This window comes from Equus przewalskii, unplaced genomic scaffold (assembly GCF_037783145.1).
Source record: "Equus przewalskii isolate Varuska unplaced genomic scaffold, EquPr2 ChrUn-10, whole genome shotgun sequence".
NCBI classification, from domain to species: domain Eukaryota; kingdom Metazoa; phylum Chordata; class Mammalia; order Perissodactyla; family Equidae; genus Equus; species Equus przewalskii.
In genome coordinates, this window is record NW_027228747.1 from 1,294,691 (window position 1) to 1,306,707 (window position 12,017).

Here is a 12,017-nt window from a genome sequence, read left to right on the forward strand (position 1 = left end):
ATGAGCGGTGCCGTGTCCACGCCCAGGATCCGAACCGGTGAAACCCCGGGCGGCTGAAGCGGAACGCACGAACTTAAACCACTCGGCCACGGGGCCGGCCCCCAGGAGGCAACATTTAACCCAGAGGCTGGGTCTCCATTCTGTCCTAGAGAGAGGTGTCCCCTAGCTGTCCTTGGCCCTTCCCTTCACACTGCTCTAGTATCTAGTAACTGAATCCTTTGTGACATGCTGGTTTCTCCAGGTGAGCTGCTCTGCTCTTAGCAAACTGCAGTATGGTTCCTTAATGTGAATGCAGCATCCCCTGAAAGACCTTGAACTGCTGTGTCTTAGCACTTCATCACCCCAGTCTCCCAGGTTTTCCTTTCAACCCAGAACGCTAACCAGATCCTAATTTATTTTTTCCATTTTTGTTTTTTATTTCCAACAAAGCACTTAGACCAGGCCCACCCAGAGAAGGGTGTGATTTCCTCAAGAACTCGAAAGTTGGGGCTGTTCTTAACCCCTTGGTCCCCTGCCACATGTCTTAGTTAAAGCTGTTTTTGCCCCTCATGCAGAAGGAGCAGTTGTGGAAGGGCAGGGCCCAGCCTTGCTGGAATCTTGTCATTGGTACTAGCAACACTCTACAAGAGCACAGAGGAGACAATGTTTGGGGTCCCCTAAGCCCTAGGTTTTTCTTCCTCCAAGACCCTCCCCACTTTTTGGCACAATACTGTACAGCTCTAGAGGGAGAGGCTGATAGAAGGAGAGCCTGAGGCTTTGGCTTTAGGGTATGGTAGAGCTGGATGAGGAGGGACAGTGGGGCCCTGGGTGCCGTAGGCTGGCAGAGGGAGGAGTGGGGAAGAGGTGCTCTTTGGACACTAGAATTGGAAATATATGGGTGGGGTGCTCCACAGCCTCTGTGCTCATTCTGCAAGGGATTCAAGGCCATCAAAACCCCAAATCAAACTATCTCTCCTTTCAAAAATAGAAATCAAATGGGGAGGGATGCCCCTGAAGAGGGGCCGATGCTTTGGATCTGGGAATGGGGAGATGGGTATTTGGTTGCTCAGAGAAGCGGCTCATGGGAGCTCGAATGTTCAGAACTCTTAGGGTTTGGGGGCAAGGGGACAAGGAACTCAGCATCCCCTTTGTCCACCTGCACACTCAGACCACAAGGAATGCAGGTTGCCTGTCCCTGGGTCAGACCTCAGCTTGGCCATGAGGAGACAGAAACTGACATTTCAGACTAGAGATCCTGGTTATGAGATGGAGGTGATAGGCAGAGCCTCTGGCCCTGCCTCCCCACTTTGGGGGGAATCCTTAAAGCTGTTTATCTTTGGGTAGGTTCATGTTTGGATCAAGAGGATATATTGGATGGGGTTATGAGGCAGGAGTGTCGGGGTTGGGGCTAACTCCCAGCTGAGCTTGGTTTCCTTTGAAGTTATTTGGTGTGTTGGGGATAAGGATAGGGATTTCCCCATTTCTTGAGAAAGAGGGAGGAACAGAGAAACCACACCCTCTTCTCTCTCCCTATGGTCAGGCCTGCCCCTCCCCGGAGAGGGGCTGAGGGACCTTTGGTTCTTTTCCTGACTCCGGGTGACAGGGACAAGTGACGTAGATTCTTTGGTGGAGCCAGAGTTAGTGGCATCTTGGAGGGAGCCAACTCGGAGGGCCCTAGGGCTGTTCCACAGTCACCTGAGGAGGAAGGAGGTGGTCAGGCCTGAGCCCCAGGGCCTGAAAACATACCACATTGCCCTACCCACTCCCCCTCACTTGAATCTCCCTCACCTGAGTGACGAGTTCAGTCTTCTCCCCTGGCTTCCCTCCACTTGGAGCCTGGCTTCCATGGCCCCCAGCTCTGACCGAGGCAGTCTGAGGCACTGCCCAGCACTCTCGGGACCCCTGTCTGCAGAGGAGGCTGCCCAGATAGGAAGAGTCAGCACCATGACCTGTCTGGGGCTTCCCTCTGGCTTCATATCCATCAGCCCCAGCCCTTCATCCTGTTCCATATTCCCCAGGGATGGAGAAGCTGAGCCCCATCCTTCTGCACAGGATGCCAGGGCTCTGGCTCTGGCCCACTTCTGCCACCTGTCCCCTGCCTTGAGAGCCACAGTGTTCTCTGCCCTGCTTTATGCAGCCCACCAGGCCTCCTGCCACTGCTGATACCACACAGCTCTGAGAAGAACTGGCTCTCCCCCTCTGCCTCAGTCTCCTCATTTGTAAAATGGATTAGTAATGGATAAGGGCTCTTTCCTGCTCTTTGGCCCTGTGCCACAGTAATGTAGACTGTCTTTCTAGCAGTTTTCCACATTAGCCATCCTGGCCCTTACCTATGTTTCCAGCCCAGGAGAAGGCAGAGGAGGCAAACGATGAGGGCAGCCAGGCCCACGTGGATGCCCACCATAACCCCAGGCAGCGAGCTGCTCTCATCCTGGCTGCAAGAGCACCCAGCCTTGGACTCTGTGGACACAGTGCCATCTGTCAGAGGCCCAAGATGGAAGCAAAGCCCAGTCCCTTCTCCTCCCTGAAGACTGACAGCCGTGGGTCCTATGGGAGTGGCCTGCTCTGACCCCAGGCCTACTACCCTCCTACCGGACCCCACTCACCAGGGGTGGTCAGGGGCACATCACGCAAAGAGACAAAACGAACACTGCTGTTACCATCCCCGTTGCCATTGAATGCCTGGAGCTTGATCTCATAGAGAGCAGCTGGCTCTGCAGGGAGCAGGAGATTGTGAAGGGAACAGGCCTTCCTGGGTCAGGAAGCTCAGTGCCTGGGGTGAGACCACGCTGAGAACAGGGACCCAGGGGTGGCACAAGAAGGTTCAGGGCCTCACCCAGATCTGTGTAGAGGAAGGAGCTGACACTGCTGGCCAGGAGCAGGGGCCCCTCAAAATGGGAAGCTGGCAGTTTGCGGTGAAAGAGTTTGAAGCCCTGGATGGGTCCCAGCTGGGGTGGCAGCTCCCAGGAGGCCTGCACGGAGGTAGCATTGAGCACTTTGGCGGAGAAGCCCAGGGCAGCAGGGGCTGCAGAGGAAAGGGGATGAGCTGGTTGGCAGCCCCTGTCTGCCTGAGGCCCGGGGCTCTACAGGGCTGGAGAGGCTGTCACTCACTGCTGCCCATGGTGGAGGCGTGGATGGAGGCAGAGTCCTGGCTGGCACCCTCTGCTGAGTAGGCCCACAAGTGGATCGAGTAGACTGTGGCAGGCTCCAGGTTGGAGAAGACATGCTCAAAGGTGCTTTTGCCCACGGCCTCTTGGAGCTCTGAGCCAGCTGGCTCTGAGGAGCAGAACAGCTTGGCAACCCAGCATCTCTCGCCCTCACTACAAACATCCCCACCCCCACAAAGTGGGCACGAAGTCCCTCCTGGTGCCTTGCTGGGCCGGCCAGGCCTCCAAAGGAGAGCAGGGAAGGGGCTGCAGAAGTTGGAGCTGGGATAAGAAAGGCTGAGGGTGAGAAAGGGCCTGAAAAGCCTAAGGAAGCACCAGAGGACCACAGAGCCAGAATCCTGGCAAGAGTCCACACAGGTCTGGGGTCACTAAGAGTGAGAGAAACTTGCCCAGGGACACCACCAGCCAGGGGCAGAGGTGGGCTGGAGCAGGAGATTCCTGTCCACACACCCACCTCCTACAGGCCGGAGATGCAGCACATAGCCGATGATGTCCCCATTGGAGGGGGGTGGTTCCCAGGACACTCGAATGGCAGAGGCGGAGAGAGCCATAGCCCGCAGGCCCCTGGGGGCGGGGGGTGGCTCTGGGTCCCCTGTCACAGCCAGGTGGGCACTGGCCTGGTTGGAGCCCGCACTATTCTCTGCCACGCATTGGTAGATGGCCTCGTCCTCAACTGAGATCCCTGCCAGCATCAGTGTGCTAGGGAAAGACAAACAGCTGCTGGGGGCTACTTCTCACCAAGCCGCCTCCCCAGTGGAATGGCCCTAAAGGAGGCTGCCTGTCTCAGAGACCCACAAATCTGCCCAGGGACACAAGGACACAGCACCTGTGTGTGGGCATTACTATAGTAGAGCAGGCAGGGCAGTGCCTCCTGTGATGGGGATGTCTGTTGGGGGTTTGTGTAGATTTTAGAGAGTAGATCTAGGTAGAGAGTGTTAATGTGCAGGTGGTGATGGAAGCCTGGGGCAGGTGAGGGTACCTACGGTTGGCAGTCAGGCAGTGGGTGGGACCCGGGTACCTGTTGTTATGGGTCAGCTGAATGTTATCCCCAGGACTCAGCACCTTCCCATTCTTCAACCAGATCAGGTGGGGCTCAGGGACACCCTGGGCCACACAAGTGAAGATGGCGCTGCTGCCTGCAGGCTTGGACAAGGACTGTGGCCACTGGACAAACTTGGGGGGAGCTGGAGAGGCAACGGCAGGTGGAAGGCACGTGAGGCCCAGCCTCTTGTCCTCCTCCTGCTCCTGCCCCTCTCCCCATCCAGTTTCCCATGGGGAGATGGGGTGCCCCAGGAGCCTCCTCATCCAGCCTTCGGGGCTCACCCTGCACCAGCAGGATACCCTGCGCCGTGCGCCGGACGCGGGTGCCTGGCCGGTTGGCAGCGCAGACGTAGACGCCCGAGTGCTGGACTGACACGTCAGAGATCATAAGGTTCCCGGTGCCCAGGACTTGGATGCCCTCCACGCCAATGGAACGGCCATCTGCAGGGAGGCGAGGGGTCAGGGCTGGGAAAGGGCAAAGGGCTGGGCTCTGGGAGGCAGGGTGGGGCAGCTGCGCACCCAGGCGGCTCCAGGAGACAAGTGGCTGTGGGTGGCCGGTGGCGATGCACTCCAGCACTGCTGTTTGGTGCACCGTGAGTGTCAGGTTCTGAGGCCCCGACAGGATCTCCGGCTCCTGCAGCAGCCGCGGGGATCCCACTGCGAGGTGGAAACAGGCAAGTTGAGGGATCAAGAAATAGCACTCTTCCCCCAAGCCCAGTACACACTTCTGCTCCCGGAGCCCCCTTCTTGTCCTCAATGGACCAGACCTCAGAGCAGCTCTGGGCAGCTGCTATCTGATTCCCAGTTTACAGATAAAGAAAATGACTGTCCCAAGGCCCCATGGCGGTAAATGTTAGGGCTAAGAAGCTTTGGCATAGTGAGCAGGCCCCAAGTTAAACTGGTGGGGAGGAGAGAGGAAAGAGTGTAAGCACGCCCTCATGCGTACCCTGCGTACCCCAGGACGGCCTGCTGCAGTGTCAGAACATGAACTGGCCCCACCTTCCCTGGGAGCCTCGCCCTGTGGGGCAGGTAGGAGCAGGAGCCTCGTCCGCTTCCCCAAGTCGCCCACAAAGACCCCTCCTTCAGAAAGAAACCAGGCCTCCCTCAGAGCTCAGCATGTCTCAACTGCTCAGGAGGGATGTAAACGTTGTTTGAAATATAGTACTATTTGGGTCTAACCTGAACCTTCATTTTATGCCACCCTCTCCCATTTTATTAGGTTATTCAACAAATCATCACTGGGGGGCTCCCGTGTACCAGGCACTCTTCTCACACTGGGAGTACAGCTGTGAACAACAGGGAAAGAGGGGCCTTTGTTTTCCTTTATCCTGTCACCTCCATTTTTGTTTTGCCACTTTGTATTTTATGAGACTTTGTAATGTATCTTTAACCCTTTCATAAATGTCCTTAAGAACTTCTCATACAAAATTTTGTGTCTCTAAAATGAAAGTTTCTCAAGGACTGGTATAAAGTCTTAAACATCTTTAAATATTCCTCGAGGCCTAGATAGTATTTCTTTCATTCATTCACTTACTCATTTATCCATCCGTTCATTCTGCAACCAAATATTGAGGGCCTGCTTTGGGCCCGGCACTCCACAGTCTGCCTCTTAGAAGCTCTCGTTCAGGCTCTGGGCTGTCTGGGAATGTCCTGGTCTTGGCCAAGGAGGCTGTGTTCCACCTGGTCAGACTGTTGAGCGGGAAGAGCCTGGACCATGTAATGACACTTCAGCGATCGCTGGTGGAACCGCTCACAGGCCAGGCGTTGTGCTGTGAGCCCTGCACACACTCATTTAATTCTCACTACAGCCTGTGAGGCAAGTGCTTTTATTTCTCCACGTTTACAGATGAGAAATCGAGTGTCAGAGGAGTTAAGTAACTTGTCCAATGTCAGAGAGATGGCAGAAATGGGACTCAAACCTGGATCTCAGAAGCACTGAACAGCTGACAGCATACCCCTCCTGCCACTGTGAGCTCTTTGAAAGTCTGGGAAATTCTGTCTCCCTGGTGCCTCCCCAGTGTAAGGTCTGCCCCAGGGGAGTGCTTTAGGAATAAATGGTCTGAGGCCTTCGTCCCCAGCTCCTATCCCTGGGGAAGAGCCTACACTGACCCAGCTCCTTTCCTGATGTTTAGGCAACCGGCAAACCCTTGGTTACTGCTTGATCCTCTGCTCCCAACAAGCACCTGCTCCTCCTCCTTCTGACCTGCCTGAAGCCCCCTAGCCCTGCATTCCCTGCCTTCTTGGGCAGCAGGATGGAGGCCCCGTGCCTGCCCCTGATAGCCGGTCAGGAGCACAGAGCATCATGGAAGCACTGCATTGTGTCCTGCCCTCCTGCTCCAGATGGTTCATGGGAACGGGAAGTGGGAAGCCAGAGGAACCCCACCTGGCCTTCCCTCTGCTCTCGGAGCAGCCCCTGATCCCCACCCTTGGCTTTCAGTTCCTAAGTCAGTTCCAGATGCCCCCTCCCCCTTCAGTCTTCAATTTTAAAGTTGCACATCCTTCGGTAAAATTTTGTCAAAGATGTTTTGAAAGTCTATGCGAAGGTGCCTGATGCAGGCCCAAGGTTCACTTGTTATTTATCCTATGGAGCCCCCTCGTGGACGATTCTGGCACACCTTCTCTCAGAGCCACCTGTGGCATCTTGGCTTCAGGCTGTGGGGGGAGTCTCAGGCCCAGTCTCCTGCTGGGCACCAACTCATAGGCTCTGCCACCACCCTCACTGTGGGCACCAAACTCTGCTACCCACTTGGCCTGCATTTGGCGTCGTCCTGGGTATTTCATCTCAGGTACAAAGCTATTTTCATCCTCACCCCAAGGAGGAAATGTGCAAGTGTGCACATACACATGCACAAACACTTGCACATACACACACCTAGAATTGCACCCAGGCATCCACTCCCAGCTGAGACAGAGCCTGACTCTGAGCCCCACTCCAAACCCATCAAGGGCTCCCTCCCCCTGCCCTCTAGATGAGGTCCAAACTCCTGTTCATGATGGCGCTTGCCCACCTCTCCTACGTCAGTTCTTGTTGCCTTGCACTCTGCTCCTTCTATGGTCCAGCAACATGGAACTGCCTGCATATTCTCACCCTTGTCCTTTTGCACAGGGAAATGCCAGGAATGCCACCCTGTCCACCTTCCAGACCTTGGCCTGCCTCTGTCCCCTCACCTTTCAAGATCCAGGTTGGTGTAGCTTACTCCTGAAGCCCCTGACCATCCCTTGCCCACAGCCCAAGGCTGAGTTAGAGGTCCCTGTGCTGGGTTCCCACAGCCCTTCCCTCTCTACTAGGTTGTGAGCTCTGGGAAGCCCGTGATGGGCTGAGCCTGTTCAGTCTGCTTACTGCTGTCCTCCCATACCCAGCACAGTGCTTAATATACAGTAGGTGCTCAGAATGTCTGTCTTTACAAAGTATCTGTACCACATACAACCACATCAGCCACACCCACTCCCAGCAGCACCAGCTCCCACCCACCTTTCTGCCCAATGCCCATTCTGACTCCCCTGGGACTTGCTTACTGCTCAGGCTCAGCTGGGCATCCTGGCTGTGGCGGGTGTTGGCCACGTTGTGGGCCACGCAGCGGTAGGTGCCCACGTCAGCTTGGCTCACGCTGGTGATGTGGAGGATGCCACCAGGAAGCAGTGTGATCCTGAGGATACAGAAGTCAGGGGTCCACAGTCTGCACCCTGGCCCCCAGCCTGCCACCCACCACACTCCTGGCTGGTGCTCACCGGTGGTCAGCAGTACTCAGGGCCATGCCATTGTGCTCCCAGGAAATGGAGGGCTCAGGCACCCCCCGGATCAGGCACTGGAAGCGGGCAACTCCACCCTGCTCCACCTCGACGGACTCTGGATGTTGGTGGAAGCGAGACAGACCTAGGGCACAGGGGACCACCTGAGCATGGCCCTGAGCCAGCCCTGGGCTTTGCCCCCAGCATCTATGTCCTAGAGCCCTGGCTCCCACCTCTGTGCCCGCATCTGCTACCTCCTGCTGACCTCTTCACTGTGCAACAGGGCATAGTGACTTTTGTGGGCCATAAGCACTTTGCCTTCCTCCATAAAAAACATTTAAAATTATATTTTACAATTGCATTGGTATAAAGACAAATCTAATTCAGGCTGGACTCATTATAATATATTCATTATTATAGTCATTTTTTCCTTCTAATGTTCAAGAAATTAAAATTAAAACATTTTTGTGGGACCCTGACATTACCTTGGGCCCTAGACACTGGGCATGCTGTGTCCAAAGGCTGAGTCAGCACTGCCCAGGCCCACTCCGGGCAACTCCGTGCCCCATGGGTGCCCTTTATGGGTGCCCCTGTGCACTCTTATTCCCCCACCCCCAGGAGCAGCCCAGTTACTTACTTGCCAGCTGTACCCGAGCCCGCCGGCTCACCAGTCGCCCATAGCGGTTCTGGGCCACACAGTGGTACTCATGGGCACGGGAGGGGAGGCTCCGGCGGGAAGGCAGGGCAGCCAGGTGCAGGGAGCCATCCGGCATCAGGGTGGCACCACTGTCGTTAGCCAGGGCCAGCCCATCCCGCTGCCAGGAAATGGACACGGGAGGCTCACCCTCCACCTGGCAGGGCAGCACCAGTGGGTGCTCCCTCACGGCTACCACGTCCCCCGGCTCCTGCACGAAGGCCAGCTCGGAGCCTGCAGTGTGGCCTGTGGGGACAGCCAGCAAGGCCTGGATATGGCGGCCTCCTGTGGCCACCACCTCCCCTCAGTTCTGACCCTCTCCCAGCCTCAGCAAGGGGCGAGGAGGCAGGACTTTGCTTCAGGGGACCTTGGGGCAGCCGAGGTGGAGCGAGGTGGGGAGCAGGGCCTAGCAGTCTGAGGAGCTGGGCCGGGTGGGCTGCTGTCTGGCTAGCGAGCCAGGCCTCGCGGGCCGCCATGATTGATGGCCTCTTTCAGCCAGGCCTTGGCAACGGGGAGGGGGCGGAGTGGGCACAATGATGAGGTCAGGGGCCCAGGCGTGGGCATTGTGCTCCCCAGGGGACAATGGGGTCCATCCTCCCTCCCCCGCCAGCCCATCTGCCTGTCTGCCCGCAGGGTCAGCTTCCCAGGACTCCTGGCTCTCCCCCTCCCCCTGCCAGGACCCTGGCCCCTGAATAGGGAAAGAACACGCTTATACTCACACACACTCACTCACAGACACACACCCTTGGACTAAAAATCCCAACCTCACAGACCTCCTCACGTTCTAGACACAGATGGGTTCCATCCCAGACACATGCCCACACACAGAGGACACAAACACAGGTCGCACAGAGATGTCCCTATAGACTCAAGGCCACAAATACACAAGCATGGGGCAACAAGCACCAATGTCACAGCCCAGAAATGCATGAGCAGAGCCGTGGACCCACATGCATCGACTGCCCTACCACGCACAGTAAATAAGATAACTCAGCCTGAAGGCTGAGCTGGGCCCTGCCCAGCAGATGGGGGGTGGATGGGTGGGCAGACAGTGGCCTTGAGGGACCAGAGCCTGCAGCCTCATCCAGCCTCGGCACTCACAGGGACATCTGTGGGGAAACATCTTGGTTCCCGCCTTTCCAAGACCCTCTGCCTCACAGCCCCTCCTAACCACTCGCTACATGGCCCCCCGCTCCCCTTCCAGCTAGCACAGCCCCAGGACTGTAGCCAATCTTGGCTCCCCAGAGGCTCTCCCCACATATAACTCTGTCTTACACACACATGTCCTTCCTGCTTACCCCCCACCCAGCTGTCCTACAGGGTTTCTGCACCTCTGCTCCTGTCACCTCTGTCCTTCTCCCCCATTTTGCCCCCCAACTCTCCCATTCCTATGTCTTCCCCTATTCTTCCACCCACCATTCTCACCTGGCTCCCCCATTTCTCCCCCATGGCCCTCGTCTTCCTTCTGCCCTCCAGCCCTGCAGCCCCATCACTTACCCCAGTCTTGGAGCAGCAGCAGCAGCAGCAGCTCCCGCCCCATGTCCCCACAGGCCCAGCCCCCTCAGCCCAAGGCCACTTCCCAAGCAGCCCTGGTCTTCTGCCTTCAACCTGGGGGCCCCTGGGCTGTGGGCATTCCCTACCCCACACTTGGGGGGCACAGTGTATGGGCTCTGGCCTTGCTTTGGGGAGCCCGGGATCTGTGGGGGCCAAGGTCTGGGGTCGAGGCTGGAGGCTGCTGTCCTTCCCTCCCTCCTCCCTGGAGCTGGGTGTCTCTCTGCTTTCAGCCTGAGCTCCCTCCCCACTCCCATCCCCACTGTCCCTTCCTCCCAGGGCCAGGACCCAGACACAGAGACAACTGGGGCATGGAAAGGGGAGGGGGCAGGAGCCAATGAGAGCATGGCAAAGTTGGGGGGTCAAGCCTGCCCCTTTCCCAGCCTCCAGAATCCTCTCCCAGCCTGCTAGACCCACCCTTTACTCCCTCTCAAACTCTGAATGAGAGTGAGGTTCTAGGGGGAGTTGGGGCATCTGCTCCCCTGAGACCATCTCTAGGGATCCAGGGCCTGGACAGGGGGTGCTTGGAGTCTGATTTGGGGGTCCCAGGGAGGGACACAGAGCCCCCAACCTCCTAGCAGAGTCGCTGTCCCAGGTGCTGAGCCAGGGCCCAGCATGGGGGAGCTCATCCCATTAGCTTGGTCACGGCCCCAGCAGCCCCCTCACCATTCATAGTGTCACTTTCCAAAGCTCTTCTCTCTATTCTTGTTTGGACAATGGGTTGGGGCCGTCAGGGGCCAAGAGGTGGCCAGCCGGCGGGAGGTTGGACCCAGCCTCCACTGCCCCATCCTAAAGAGAAGAAAGAGACCCACACCCCCTCCCCTTGGCGGGCAACCATCTAAAACATGCAGAAAGCAGGGACTACCCTTTTACCAAAGGAGCCAGGGACTCAGAAAGGGACTGACTGCAGTACCATTGCCATTTCTGCAGTACCTACCTCCCAAAAAACAGAGCTTCCGGAAAGATGTAGCGTGTCTGTGAGAGAGGATAAGGAGAAAAAGCAGGGTGGGGAAATCTGGCTGGGGCAGAACCCAGGCTTCCACCCCAGAAGCTCCAGCCAGTCTGGCCCCTGACTGGCTCTCTGTGAGCCCCCCTCCCCTCACTCCTTCCCCTCAGCTTCTGGTGTCTGGCTTTGCCCTGCCTAGCTTAGGCTGTGCCCCTATCTTTTCAGCACAAGCCCCCATGCTCAGTCTGCGCCCCAGCATGCTCAGCCTCCTCTCCAGCTCGCCCCACCTTCCTCACAGGTATTCCCGAATCGGCTCATTTAACACTGCCTCTCCCAGCCCAGCCTCCTCCTCCCAGACCAGCAGTCCTCACTGTGTGAGATGAGGGAGCTGGCAGCCTCCCCACCGCGCTTCCCTCACCCAGCCCTGCATCTCTCTGTCCTGGAGCCTCTGATGCGGGTTCCCATCCTTTCCCCTGAGCAAACTCCTGAGTCAGAGCAGACTGGACAGGAAGAGGATTATAGGTCCTGAGGTCAGGGAGATGTGGTCCAAATCACTTATGAGCTGTGTGTCCTCTGTAGGCAATTTTACCTCTCTGAGCCTGCTTTGTCTATAAAATGGAGGTGGATGTGTGAGAGAAGCAACTTCCCTCCACGACTGGGAGGATTAAATGGGGTAAGGGCTTAGAATGGAGCGTGCAGAGGGGCACCTTTGCGGGATTGTGTCACGCCCTTCTTCCCTGTCTGCTTCTCCCTGTTGCTGTCAGAACTCCCCCCTCTCCAATACCTACTGAGAAGATGCCTCCTTATGTGTAGCACTTGCCTTGTCACCTCCGAATTCACACTCCAGCCTGGCCCACAGGACAAAGATGGACCAATATGGAAGACCTGGCTTCAAGTCCAAGCCTGTGGC

General features: G+C 57.0%; 1 protein-coding gene across 1 annotated transcript; it reads right to left on the reverse strand.

Moving 5' to 3' along the window:
• Positions 1-2,305: 2,305 nt before the first annotated feature.
• On the reverse strand, positions 2,306-10,150 carry LOC103567909 (immunoglobulin superfamily DCC subclass member 3-like). The gene is made up of 13 exons (XM_008544654.2): positions 10,108-10,150; positions 8,554-8,856; positions 7,917-8,061; positions 7,707-7,834; positions 6,365-6,373; positions 4,707-4,844; positions 4,470-4,628; positions 4,165-4,330; positions 3,601-3,845; positions 3,091-3,255; positions 2,816-3,004; positions 2,572-2,693; positions 2,306-2,431 (listed from the first exon to the last, which is right to left on the reverse strand). Exons 1-13 carry the CDS (start codon positions 10,148-10,150, stop codon positions 2,306-2,308), a joined length of 1,938 nt encoding a protein of 645 aa, XP_008542876.2.
• Positions 10,151-12,017: the final 1,867 nt, after the last annotated feature.